Here is an 11,571-nt window from a genome sequence, read left to right on the forward strand (position 1 = left end):
GCATCTGCCGCGCTGCCCCCACACCGGTGCCCACCACTGAGAACGCGCACGTAGACGCTGAGGCTGGGAGCTCCCGGCCACGGCAGCCCCAGGACCCTTTCCACCCAGCCCGGCAGGCCCGGGGAAGCCGGGGGTCACAGCTCGGGCAGGGCAGCACAGGCTGCCTGTCGGCATGCCAGCGACGCCCACACACCACCGAGGCGCCGCCAGGGCTGGCGGGAGGCCCGGGGCAGAGTGGCCCAGGCAGGCAGGTGCTGCCGGCCCCAAGGCAGCCACTGCAGTAACATCACAGGCCGCAAGGTTTCACATTTTATTGTAAAGCAACAGAAAAACTATTTACACTGCTCCACTGTGCCCAGGAGCCTGGCCTCTGGGCTGTCTTCTCTGCACTGGGCCGGGCAGGCGCGGACAGCTCAGGGCCCACCCCAGGCCCAGCTTGGGAGGTGCAGCCCCAGGCTAGACGGTGACCGTCTGCACCTCAGGGCCCACCCCAGGCCCAGCTCGGGAGGCGCAGCCCAGGCTAGACGGTGACCGTCTGCACCTCAGGGCCCACCCCAGGCCCAGCTCGGGAGGCGCAGCCCAGGCTAGACGGTGACCGTCTGCACCTCAGGGCCCACCCCAGGTCCAGCTCTCGGGAGGCGCAGCCCCAGGCTACACGATGACCGTCTGCACCTCGAGCTGGCCCTCTGGCGAGGCGATGACCAACTCGCCGCCGTGCTCCAGGATCTCGATGTCCTCCGAGGACACCATGGTCACAGTAGCCTGTTCTGAGCCGCCTGCGCCCGTGCGGGCTGCAAGCACCGTGCCCTCGCTGATGGCCGAAGCCAGCGTCATGGCCACCTGTTCCGTCAGGCTCTCGGGGGTGGCGATGGTGATGGTGTCTGCCGCAGCCGCCTCGGGACCCAGCGCCGCCTCCTGGTCCATGGTCACGTTCTGCACGATGATCTGGTGCCCGGCGCTGGCCTGGTGCACGATCTGCTGCACCACTTTCATGATGTGGCTGTCCACCTGCAGGGGCCCAGCTCAGTGAGGGGCTGCCCGGGAGCCCAGCCGCCCCCGCCCCGCCCCACCCTGCCCCGCACCTCCGTCTGGGTGCCCTCGATGATCTCCGTGGCTTCACTGGTCTCTGCGTCCCCTGCGGTGGCCTGCGCGGAGGCAGAGTTCAGCCGGGGCTGCCCCAAGCCCCGCCGGCCCCTCCGGCCCCACACCCACCTCAATGATGTACTCCTGGGTGTCGGCCACCACGGAGGAGAACTCCACCAGCACGGTGTGCGGGTCCTCGGCCAGGACGGCGGCGGCGGCGGCGGGGCTCTCCTCCGACACCAGCAGCTCCTCCACCTCCAGCAGGCAGCCCCCTGCGTGGGCGCTCGGTCAGGGCTCGGCAGCGCCCGGCCCTCCTCCTCGCCCTCCCCGCCGCCGCCTGGCGCCCCAACCTTTGGTGCGCAGGTGCCGGTTGAGCGTGCCGTGCTCGGCAAAGCCGCGGCCGCACTTGTAGCACTTGAAGGGCTTCTCGCCCGTGTGGTGCCGCACGTGCCGCACCAGAGAGCCCTTCTCCCGGAAGCCGCGGCTGCAGAACTGGCACACGTGCGGCTTCTCCTCCAGGTGTGTCCGGAAGTGCACCTGCTGCGCATTCTGTGGAGACCCAGTCAGTGCGGGCGGCCGGGGGACACGGGGGCTCGAGGGTGGGGGCTGGGCAGCAAGGTCAGAGGCCAGACGCCCACCTTGGTCTTGTAGCGCTTGCCGCACTCGGGACAAGGGTAGGGCCGCTCATCCGAGTGGACGCGCCGGTGGCCGCGCACGTGGGCGATGGTCTTGTACAGCTTCCCACAGTCCCCGCAGCGGAAGCGGCGCTCGTGCACGTGCACCTCCTGGTGCTTCTTGAGCAGGTAGGCCTTGGGGAAGGCCTTGCCACACTGCATGCAGGTGAACGGCCTTGGCCCTGGGGCCACATGTGCCATCAGCAGGGCCTGTCACCCACAGGTCTGCCCCGCCGCCCCGAGCCCACCTGGTCACCTGTAGGCCGCCCACTGCCCGGGGCCTCCACCCACCTGCATGGCCCCTTTTGTGGGCTTCCAGGGTGGCTGCCGTCGGGAAGGTCTCACTGCACTGAGGGCACGGGTGGGTCTTGGGCACAGCTGAGGCCTCGCTGGCCACCTGCTTGGGGAGCACAGGCAGGCCTGCTGCACCCAGTGCAGGCTGCACCATGGGCCCCTGCATCTCTGCTCCATCATGTCAGGGATACAGAGCAGTGGACAGAGCGGCTGGTGGCCCAGGCCAGCGTGGTGACCAGGCCGCCACGGTCCAGCCCCACCCCCACCCCCACGTCCCACCGCGGCCGGAAGAACACAGGCACCTACTGTCCCTACTGTCTCCATCTGCTCCACCGCCAGCAGCGGCAGTTCCGAGGGGCCGTCTCCCAGGGGCTGTGGACAGGGCCTGGCGGGAGGGGCTGGGTCCAAGGGCCCCTCCTCCCCAGCGACCCGCTCGAGGACAATGCCCGAGTTCTGCATGGCCTGGTGCAGCAGGTTCTCCCGGCTGCCCTCGCCGGGACCAGGAAGCTCCTCAGGGCCCGGGGGCTGCAGGAGAGAAGGGGCAGGGGCTGGCCAGGCAGCCTGGCCCACAGCACCCCCACAAGGCAGACCCATGCCAGGCACGAGCCCCCTGGAGCCCCTCAGCCCCTGGGTGGAACCCAGCCGAGGCCTGCCCCTCCCCCGCTCCCGGCAGCTCTTCAGCGAGCTTCCCCCAGGACAACGACACGAGTGCGGCGTCTCGTGGTCCTGCTGGAACCAGTGCCCGACCAAGGCCTGGCGCCTCCCCTGGAGGGTTCCCGGCCTGCCCCCACCTCTGGGGCCAAGGCCTTCATGCCCAAGGGCAGCTCCTGCATCTGGACGTGGACTTCGTGGATGACGGTGCCCTTGGCATCTGTCACCAGATGGATCACGGGCGACGTCTCCACAGGCTCCTCCGTCACTGAGGACGGTGCAGCCGTCCCCACGGTGGAGGTGCTGGACCCTGCAAGGCAGAGCTGAGTGAGGCCCGGCGCGTGGCCCCACTGCACGCGGGAGCCCCGCGGCCGCCCCCGCGCTGACCTGCAGGCGCGTCCTCCTTGCTGACCATGCTGAAGCGGATCTTTTCCGTGCACGGGGTCAGAGACTTGAGGTGCCGGGTCAGTGCACCCGACTCCCGGAAGCTCTTCCCGCACTTAGCACACTTGTAGGGGCGCTCATCTGTGCAGGGAACGGCCAGGTGACCAGCGGAAGGCAGGCCTGGGGGCCTCTACCTCACGGGGGCACGGGACAGGCGGCCAGCCGGCAGGGCGCTGTGCGGTGCTGGCCCCGGGCCCCAGCCCGTTCACCTGTGTGGCGGCGGTGGTGCCGGATGAGCGAGCCCTTGGTCCGGAAGGAGGCCCCGCAGAGCTTGCACTCGTGGTCCTTGCGGCTGCTGTGGGTGACCATGTGGGCCTTGAGGATGCTGCCCTGCGGGGGAGGGGCAAGGCTCAGGGCACCTCCCTGGCGGGAGCAGGCGGGGCCCAGCTGGCCCACGGCCCAGGGCTCACCGTCTTGAAGGTCTTGTGGCACAGCATGCACACGTAGCGGCCGTCCTTGTCCACCAGCAGCCTGACCTGGGCCTGCTCGCCCTCCCCAGCAAGACTCAGCTCCCGACGGCTCGGGCTGCCCGGGGCCTCTGCCATCGCGCTGTCCCCTGGCTCCGCCTCGGCAGCCACAATCACCTCTTTGATGTGCCCGCCACCTGAGGAGAGGCGTCCCCGTGAGCCCGGATCTGCCAGGGAGACCTGGGTCCTCTGCAGCTCCAGCCAAGGCCAGGATGCGTCTGGCACTCGCTAGCTGCCAGGAGGCCCCAAGGGACAGCCAGGACCTGCTCAGCCTCTCCACACCCCACTAGAAAGGGAGGGAGACACCCCTTGCGACTCCATGGAGCCAGGGCCCCCAGAATGAACGCAGTAGGGGCCCACCCCGAGCAGACACCCGGCCCCTGGGTACCAAGGGGACAGGAGGGTCGAGGTGACAGTGCCCAGGCACAGACGGGACAGGCCAGCTCAGCCCACTGCCGTCTAGCCGGCTCGCTGCACTCACTTCCACCAGTGCCAGAGAAAAGCCCCGTGCTCGCCCACCGGCTGGGCGCCAGGGAGTGGGCAGGCGAGCAGGCTACAGATGCAGGCCTGGGCGTGGACGCCCTCCATGGAAGACACGAGGCTGTGGCCTCCCCCAGGGCGTTCTGATCTGACACGCACAGCGACGCCGTAGCACCAGTCACGCTTTCTGCTGTTAACGATGCCAAGTGGGAAACAGCTGGGAAGCCGCTTGGCCGCGCCCTCCCGGCTCAGCCGCGTTGTTTTGACATCCACGCTCCTCACACAGAGGAGAGCAGCCGTGACTCAGAAGCAATTAAGGCCTCTCTGGGCTGTGCTGGCCGCCACACGCGACACCCCAGGAGGGAGACCTGCTGCAGGGGGCAGGGGCCAGGGTACGCGGCCCAGACAGCAAACAAGTCTGTCTCCAGGGAAGAGGCAAGAGGGCCTCGAGGTCGGTGCCCGGCTGCCCCTCTGACCAGCCGTGCCGAGCTTGCCACAGCCACCGCCCCGCTCTGAGCACACCAGGCAGCACAGGTAGCAGCCTTGAGCCGGCCAGCTGGCCCGGAACGGACTTGGGGCGCCAGAGAGGAACCCTGCATCCCAGGAGGGGCTGGGAGCTCCCGGACATCGGGGATGGGCCCCCGGGGCCTGGCTGGCCAGAGGGTGGGAGCTACAGATGCTGCCAGGACCCAGGGAACTCACTGTCCTAAACACGCTACTTGCCCCAGAAACCACATGCCACATGTTGGCCAGGGCACAGGCCCCACCTCCACGGACAACACTCCTGTCCCTGGGACAGGCGGCACAGGTGCCTGCACACAGCACCCCTTCCCAAGCCCAGGGCTGGCCTCCACCCCCTCTTCCTGCCCAGTCACTCCCAGGCCTTCCCAAGGCCCAGTCCGACCTGTTGCCCAAGCCTACTTCCTACCCACCTGCCTTGGCCCCGACCCATTCCCTTCCCAACCTCCTGCCACACCAGGCCCCGGCCAGCTTCCTGGTCCAGCACCTGCACGCCCAGTCACCTACCCCGCTGCCCCCCGCCCCCGCCCAGACCTCAGGCTGCTCTGCTCATGTGACCCCGTTAACGAGAGCCTGACTCAGCGCAGACCCCGCCACCTCTCCCCACTGTCCAGCACCTCCGGGAGGCTCAGCGGCGTCATCCTGAGCTCATAAAAGCCCGGTGAACAGCAGACAGCGGCCGCCGCCCCCACGCCAGAACGAGGGAGCGCCGGAGGTGAAGGCCAAGTCAGGGCCAGCAGCAGCCGCCGTGGGACACCCACTCACACCACACCGACCCCCCAGCTGCTGGGGGTGCCCTGGATGGTGCTGCCGAAGGCGGGAAGCAGGAACCAGGGTTGACAGAGGTGAAAAAGATTCCGGGAGGAACAGACAGCCGGGGAGAGACCGACAGGAGGCAGCAACCCACTTGTGATCGCGCACAAATGGGGTGTGCCCACAGGTGCCCAGGGGCCGTCCAGTCACAGGGGACGCAGTGCGGAGTGCCTTGGTCCCCCCACTCCCTGGCTGCTCTCAGGAGAGCGCAGGGATGGGCAGCACAGGTCCCTCTGCCCTGACCGCGGTGCCCCAGGGCCACCCAGGGGCCACGCACGGACACCACTGGCTTACCCACGAGGTCAGGGGCATGTCTGATGTCTCCTGCCAGGGACGCTGCCTCCACCACGATGTGTGCCACGGTGATGGGCTCCTCCGGGCCTGTCGCCGCCGGCACCACCTGCGGGAGGGGCAGGGAGGACGTGGCTGCGGGCTCCTCTGGTGCACAGCAGTGCAGGGGGCAGTGAGGGGGGCGGGTGGGGCTCTCATTGCCCCAAGGACTACGGCACAGGGGCTCAGCACCACGGGCGAGACCCAGAGGGCCACACTGTGCTCGTGGGAGCCTGGGGAACCACATGGGCAACACACGAGACAAAGCCACCATGATGCCCTTGACCCAAAAGAGACCCTGAGACCCCAAGAGAGGAGGGGCCATCCCCCAGCTGTGCAGGCTCAGGCAGGGGCTGCTGAGAGGCTGGGCCTCCCCAGGCTGCCAGCACAGAACAGCCCTCGGCGCTCAGTGGCACGGCGCCTGCCCTCTGTCACCCACGCCAGCCGCAGGAGGGCGGGGCGGCGCTCACCTCCTGGCCCAGCAGCGCCGCGGCAGCAGGGGTGGCCGGCAGGGCCTCCTGGGGGGGCCGCTGGCATGCCTTCTGGATTTTATGCTGCACGAAGTCCTCCAAGGCAGTGAACTCGGCCTGGCAGCGGCCGCACCTGTGCACGTCGTCCTCATCTGCAACCGAAGTGCTGTCAGCAGGGCCTGGGGCTGGGGCTGGGGCGGGGGCTGGGGGCCCCATCCCGAGTGAGCAGCAGAGCTCCGGCCCGGCCCTCCCCAGGCTGCTGGGGGCCCTAACCTCAGGGGCAGCCCCTCCCTGGAGGTGTGCAGGACAAGGTCCACCCCAGGGAGACCAGCACCCAGCAGGGCGGCCCTGACCTCACGCTTCGCTGCAGAGATCCACGGAGGCTGCCAGGCCCAAAGCCCAACCTCAGAGGGGGCGTGACCCAGCAAGGATGTGCCCTTGGGGGCCTCGCAAAGTGGGCCGGCCCAGATGACAAGGGGCGTCGGCCAATACGGGGGCAGCGGGTCCTGGTCTGTGACCACTTTTTTTTTTTTTTTTTTTAACAGGTAGAGTTATAGACAGTGAGACAGAGACAACGGTCTTCTTTCCGTTGGTTCACTCCCCTAATGGCTGCTATGGCCGGTGCTGCACCGATGCAAAGCCAGGAGCCAGGTGCTTCCTCCTGGTCTCCCATGCGGGTACAGGGCCCAAGCACTTGGACCATCCTCCACTGCCCTCCCAGGCCACAGCAGAGAGCTGGACTGGAAGAGGAGCAACCGGGACTAGAACCCAGGGTGCGAGCGCCACAGGCAGAGGATTAGCCTAGCGAGCCGCGGCGCTGGACGAGCACTCTTCTCACCAGCTTGGGGCTTCACTAACGCCCCCTCCGACAGCACCCCTGCTCGAGCCTGGACGCCAGGTGGGGCTCCCCGAGGGGTCACCCCAGGCTAACAGGGAGGACCACTCCCGTCCTCGACAATGGCTTCAGGTTCAAGGTCGGTCAACCCTGAGTGCTGGGGCTGGCTGCTGCCCTGAGGTCAGGGTCAGTCCAGACAGCGCTGTGGGCGCGGGGCAAGGTGCCCCTCTGCTCCCTTGAATCTGCCAGCTCTCTCCACCTCACAGTTCAGTCCCAGGTCAAGGTCAGGCCCGGGTCTGGTGCACAGAATGTTTGCTGCATTAATGAACCAGGGGCCAAACCACTGCTCTTACTCACCCAAGGCCACCACGGGGGGCCCTCCCCGGATGGTCCAGTCACAAACCACGCTCCGAGGGGCCCTCCCAGGCCGCTCCCTGCGTCTGACTCGGCGCCCTGGAGTTGCCATGGAAGGAGCCCCCACCCCAGAAGCAGACACGCCCAGCCCAGCCCGCCCCAAGTCAGGCACTGCCCCACCGCCCGTGTGGTACGGTCCCCCTGCAAGGCGGAACGAGGGGTGAGGAAGAAACCACAGCGCCACGGGCCCTGTGGGGATCAGGAAGAGATGGCCCTCGTCCCATTACCACCCAGGACACCCAGGCAGCCGAGGCCGGCTCTGCGTCCCACAGCCAGCGGAGCCCCCAAGGAGCCGCGGTGCCCCCAGCGCGGCTCCCGGCACGGCACGCGCACAGTCCCAAGGGGAGCCACAGGGCCCAGGCAGGAGCCACACAGCCTTGCTGCTGCTGGGGGGGGGACCCAACAAGGCCCGCGAAGTGCCGCAGCCACACGGGGCTCGGCGCAGCAGTCAGGCGCCGCCCGGGGTGCCGGAGTCCAGGCCACACAGCTTCCTGCTGATGGGCCGGACTCCATGTGCGAGGCTGGATGGAGCTCCGGCTCCTGGCGCCCGCCTGGTGCAGACCCGGCCAGGAGTTCATCAGCGATGGAAGACCTCTCCCTCCCTCTCTGTCTCCCTCCCTCTCTCTCTCCTTCCCTCTCTCCATCTCCCTCTCTCTCTCTCTCTCTGTCTCCCTCTCTCTCTCTCTCTCTCTCTGTCTCCCTCTCTCTCTCTCTCCCTCCCTCCGTCTCCGTCTCCCTCCCTCTCTGTCTCCATCTCCCTCTCTCCCTCTCCCCGTCTCCCTCTCTCTCCATCTCCCTCTCTCCATCTCCCTCTCTCTCTCTCCCTCCCTCTCTCTCCATCTCTCTCTCCCTCTCTCTCCCTCTCCCCGTCTCCCTCTCTCTCCATCTCTCTCTCTCTGTCTCCCTCTCTCTCTCACTGTCACTCTGCCTTTCAAATAAGTAGTTTTTTTTTAAAAAAAAAAAAAGAATGTTTATTTTGATACCAAAAATCTTGAAATCCATACATATGCAGGGTCTTAAAAAAAAGTTGATGGAAAATACATATTAAAAAAAACTAGGCATGAATTTCAGTGTTTTTGCGCCAAAATAAACATCACTTAATTTCCACGAACTTTTGAAGCGCCCCCTCCCAGCTGGGGGCGTCGAGGACGTGGCCCTTTCGGGTGGGCTCCGGGGCAGCCGGCGCGCGGGGGAGGCTTGTGCGGCGGCCCCCCGGTGCGCAACGACAGCGGTCGCCGGCCCCCCGGTGCGCAACGACAGCGGTCGCCGGCCCCCCGGTGCGCAACGACAGCGGTCGCCGGCCCCCCGGTGCGCAACGACAGCGGTCGCCGGCCCCCCGGTGCGCAACGACAGCGGTCGCCGGCCCCCCGGTGCGCAACGACAGCGGTCGCCGGCCCCCCGGTGCGCAACGACAGCGGTCGCCGGCCCCCCGGTGCGCAACGACAGCGGTCGCCGGCCCCCCGGTGCGCAACGACAGCGGTCGCCGGCCCCCCGGTGCGCAACGACAGCGGTCGCCGGCCCCCCGGTGCGCAATGACAGCGGTCGCCGGCGGGTCCGAGCCACGAGGGGCAGGTCGCGGCCCCCGCCGGCCGGGCTCCTCCCCGCGGCCCCGCCCAGGGGTCTCCGCCCAGCGCGGCCCGCCCCGGCGGCCTGTCAGGTGCGGCGGGAGGGGTCCGCACGAGGGTGCGGGGCCGGCGGCTGCGGCGTCCGCCCGTGAGTACTGCGAACGCGCCCCGCAGGGGAGGCCGTGAGGGCCGGGAGGGGAGCGGCGGCCCGGGGCCCGCGAGGGTCTGTCGCGTCCGCGGCTCTGGCCATCCGGGCCTCCGCCAGCCCAGCTGAGCCGCCCGCACTCCGGCCGCGCCCTGCCCTGTCCAGCCCCGTTACCTTCCTCGCTGAAAGGCGCCGGAAGGCCGAGGAAGCCGCCGGGGGCCAAGGCCGCCGCCGCCGCCGCGACCCCGCCCTCGCCCGCTTCCCTCCCGGCTTCGGCCCGGGCTTCTGCCGTATGAGCGGCCGTCACCCGCACTGCCATCGCGCCCTCCATGTCGCAACGCGCCGCAGGAAGATGGCGGATTTACGACCGTGTCGTCATAACAACGGGCCGCTCCGAGGCCGGCGTGAGGGCACGACGGGAGGCGAGCGGGGTTGACGGACAGGCTGAGGGGCGGGGCCTGGACGGGGGCGGGGCCCACAGGGAGCAGGGATAGAGCGGAACCAGGGCGAGGAGGGGCCGGGCTTGCGTGGGAGCGCATTGATAGGCTGAGGGGCGGGGCCAGGGGGAAAGACCGCCCGAATGGGCGCGGCTTGGCGCGGCGGGGCGGGGCCAGAGCCGAGGAACCCGGGGCTGGGGTTACACCCGCGGAGGGTGCGCCCGGCTTCCGAGCCTGGAGAGAGGAGGGCAGGCGGGTCAAAGGGTCAGCTCGAGCCAGGGGTAGGGTGCTCGACACCCCGTCATCCTCGGGGGGTCACGCCGGAGAGGGCTCCTGGGCGGCTCCGTGTTTCTTAGCTGGGGTCGATTCACAGAAAGCTCACGGTCAGCACCCCTGGGCGCGCTCACAGAGCCCCGATGGCTTCCGAACGTTCTCGTCATCCATCAGCCCACTCGCGGCTGTGCCCGGGCTGCGGGTGTCGCCTGCCACTGGGCTCGTGCTCCTGGTCCACCCACGGCCGGGTGAACCAGGCTTCTTTCCCTCCCACCAGCGCCGCCCCGAACATCCGTGCCCGGCCCGTACCTGTCTCTCCCAGGTAATACTTAGCTAGCTGTCTGGAGCTGCGCACTTGATGGGATCAGCTCATTTAAGGCGCCATTGGAAAGATGAAAGGATGAGGCGCAGAGCGGGTGGCGCCTTGCCTGAGGGCGGCCCCGGCTGTGGGAACCCACGGGGCTTGCTCTCCCAGCTCGGCGATTCTCCGCTGGGCCAGGCCAGGGCCCCTGCGGAAGGCCAGTCTCCCGGGAGGACAGAGCCAGGACCCAGGGCCCAGAAGCGCGGCCCCAGCCTGGGAGGGGCACTGAGCAGGGCCGTGCAGCCGGCCGGGTCGTACGCCGTTCTCTGCTGTATATTGAAGATCTATATTTGGCTTACCGTCCTGCTCCAAGGTCAAGGGCCACAGCTAGAGACAGCCGTCCTGGGGGCAGAGTCCCAGGAGGGCACAGGGCACCATGTGACAGAGGTATGGCGCTGCTGTGTCCTGGCCTCTCTCCCTCAGCCGTGGGAGCTCCCCCTAGGGAATTTATCTAATCCTAATCACCTCCCAAAGGCCCGCCTGTAAATACTGTAGTCAGATTAGTGGGGGTTGAACTCCAACCCGAGGCCGGCGCGGTGGCACAGCGGGCTAAGCTGCCGCTTGTGACACCGGCACCCCCTCTGGGAGCGCGATGCAAGTCCCGGCCGCTCCACCGTGCTCCACCTTCCCACTGATGGAACTCAGGGGCAGCAGGCGATGGCTTAGTGCCTGGGCCTCCCGCCACCCACGTGGGAGACCTGGAGGAAGCTCCTGGCTCCTGGCTCCAGCTGGCCCAGCCATAGCTGATGTGGCCATTTGGGAAGTGAACTAGCAGATGGAAGATCTCTCTCTCCCTCTGTCACTCTGGCCTCCAAATAAATCGGTAATAGGTAAATCTTAAAAAATAAACAAGGTCCAACATGAGTTTCAGAGGGGACGAACAGCTGTGTTCGGAGGAATCAAACCACCTTCAAACGACAGCAGGCAGGTTGGGGGGCCGGATGGGCTGGGGCTTTAACCAGGGATGGCAGTCGGACCCGGAAGGGTCCTTCTGCTGCCCCTCGGAGGAAGGGCCTCAGAGGTTCTGCAGACACAGGAGGGGCTGAGACCAGGGCCTGTGGTCTGGGCGGGGGGCAGGCCATGCAGAAGCCAGCAGGCCAGCAGGAGAGGAATGGACGGGAAGGGTTTCAAAGGCAGAGGGCAGCCAGGGTGTGGGTGGATGTGAGGCTGGCCTGGGGGAGACGGCCGGATGGAGGCCAGCGCTGCGGCGCGGTTACTCGCTGGGTTCAGAAAAGGGCACCCTGACAGGGAGTCCTGGGGCTGCCCGACAGCAGCTCACCAAAGGGCAGAGTGGCCGGGAGCTGGCGTGAGGCCAG

General features: G+C 67.9%; 1 protein-coding gene across 3 annotated transcripts; it reads right to left on the reverse strand.

The window, feature by feature from the left end:
• Window positions 1–296: 296 nt before the first annotated feature.
• Window positions 297–9,620, reverse strand: E4F1 (E4F transcription factor 1). Of its 3 annotated transcripts, none has more exons than XM_051836210.2 (14): window positions 9,359–9,620; window positions 6,226–6,377; window positions 5,720–5,825; window positions 3,557–3,750; window positions 3,356–3,476; window positions 3,090–3,227; window positions 2,843–3,012; window positions 2,358–2,576; window positions 2,049–2,157; window positions 1,722–1,939; window positions 1,434–1,632; window positions 1,213–1,355; window positions 1,083–1,145; window positions 297–1,008 (listed from the first exon to the last, which is right to left on the reverse strand). In XM_051836210.2, the coding sequence occupies exons 1-14, from the start codon at window positions 9,513–9,515 to the stop codon at window positions 652–654; spliced, it is 2,346 nt and encodes a 781-aa protein (XP_051692170.2). In that variant the 5' UTR covers window positions 9,516–9,620; the 3' UTR covers window positions 297–651. The 3 variants fall into 3 exon arrangements, with proteins under 3 accessions (XP_051692170.2, XP_051692171.2, XP_069920215.1); XM_051836211.2 differs by having other exon boundaries at window positions 2,049–2,154; window positions 9,359–9,619; XM_070064114.1 differs by lacking the exon at window positions 9,359–9,620 and adding an exon at window positions 7,418–7,618.
• Window positions 9,621–11,571: the final 1,951 nt, after the last annotated feature.

This window comes from Oryctolagus cuniculus, chromosome 19 (assembly GCF_964237555.1).
Source record: "Oryctolagus cuniculus chromosome 19, mOryCun1.1, whole genome shotgun sequence".
In the NCBI taxonomy this organism is placed as follows: Eukaryota; Metazoa; Chordata; class Mammalia; order Lagomorpha; family Leporidae; genus Oryctolagus; species Oryctolagus cuniculus.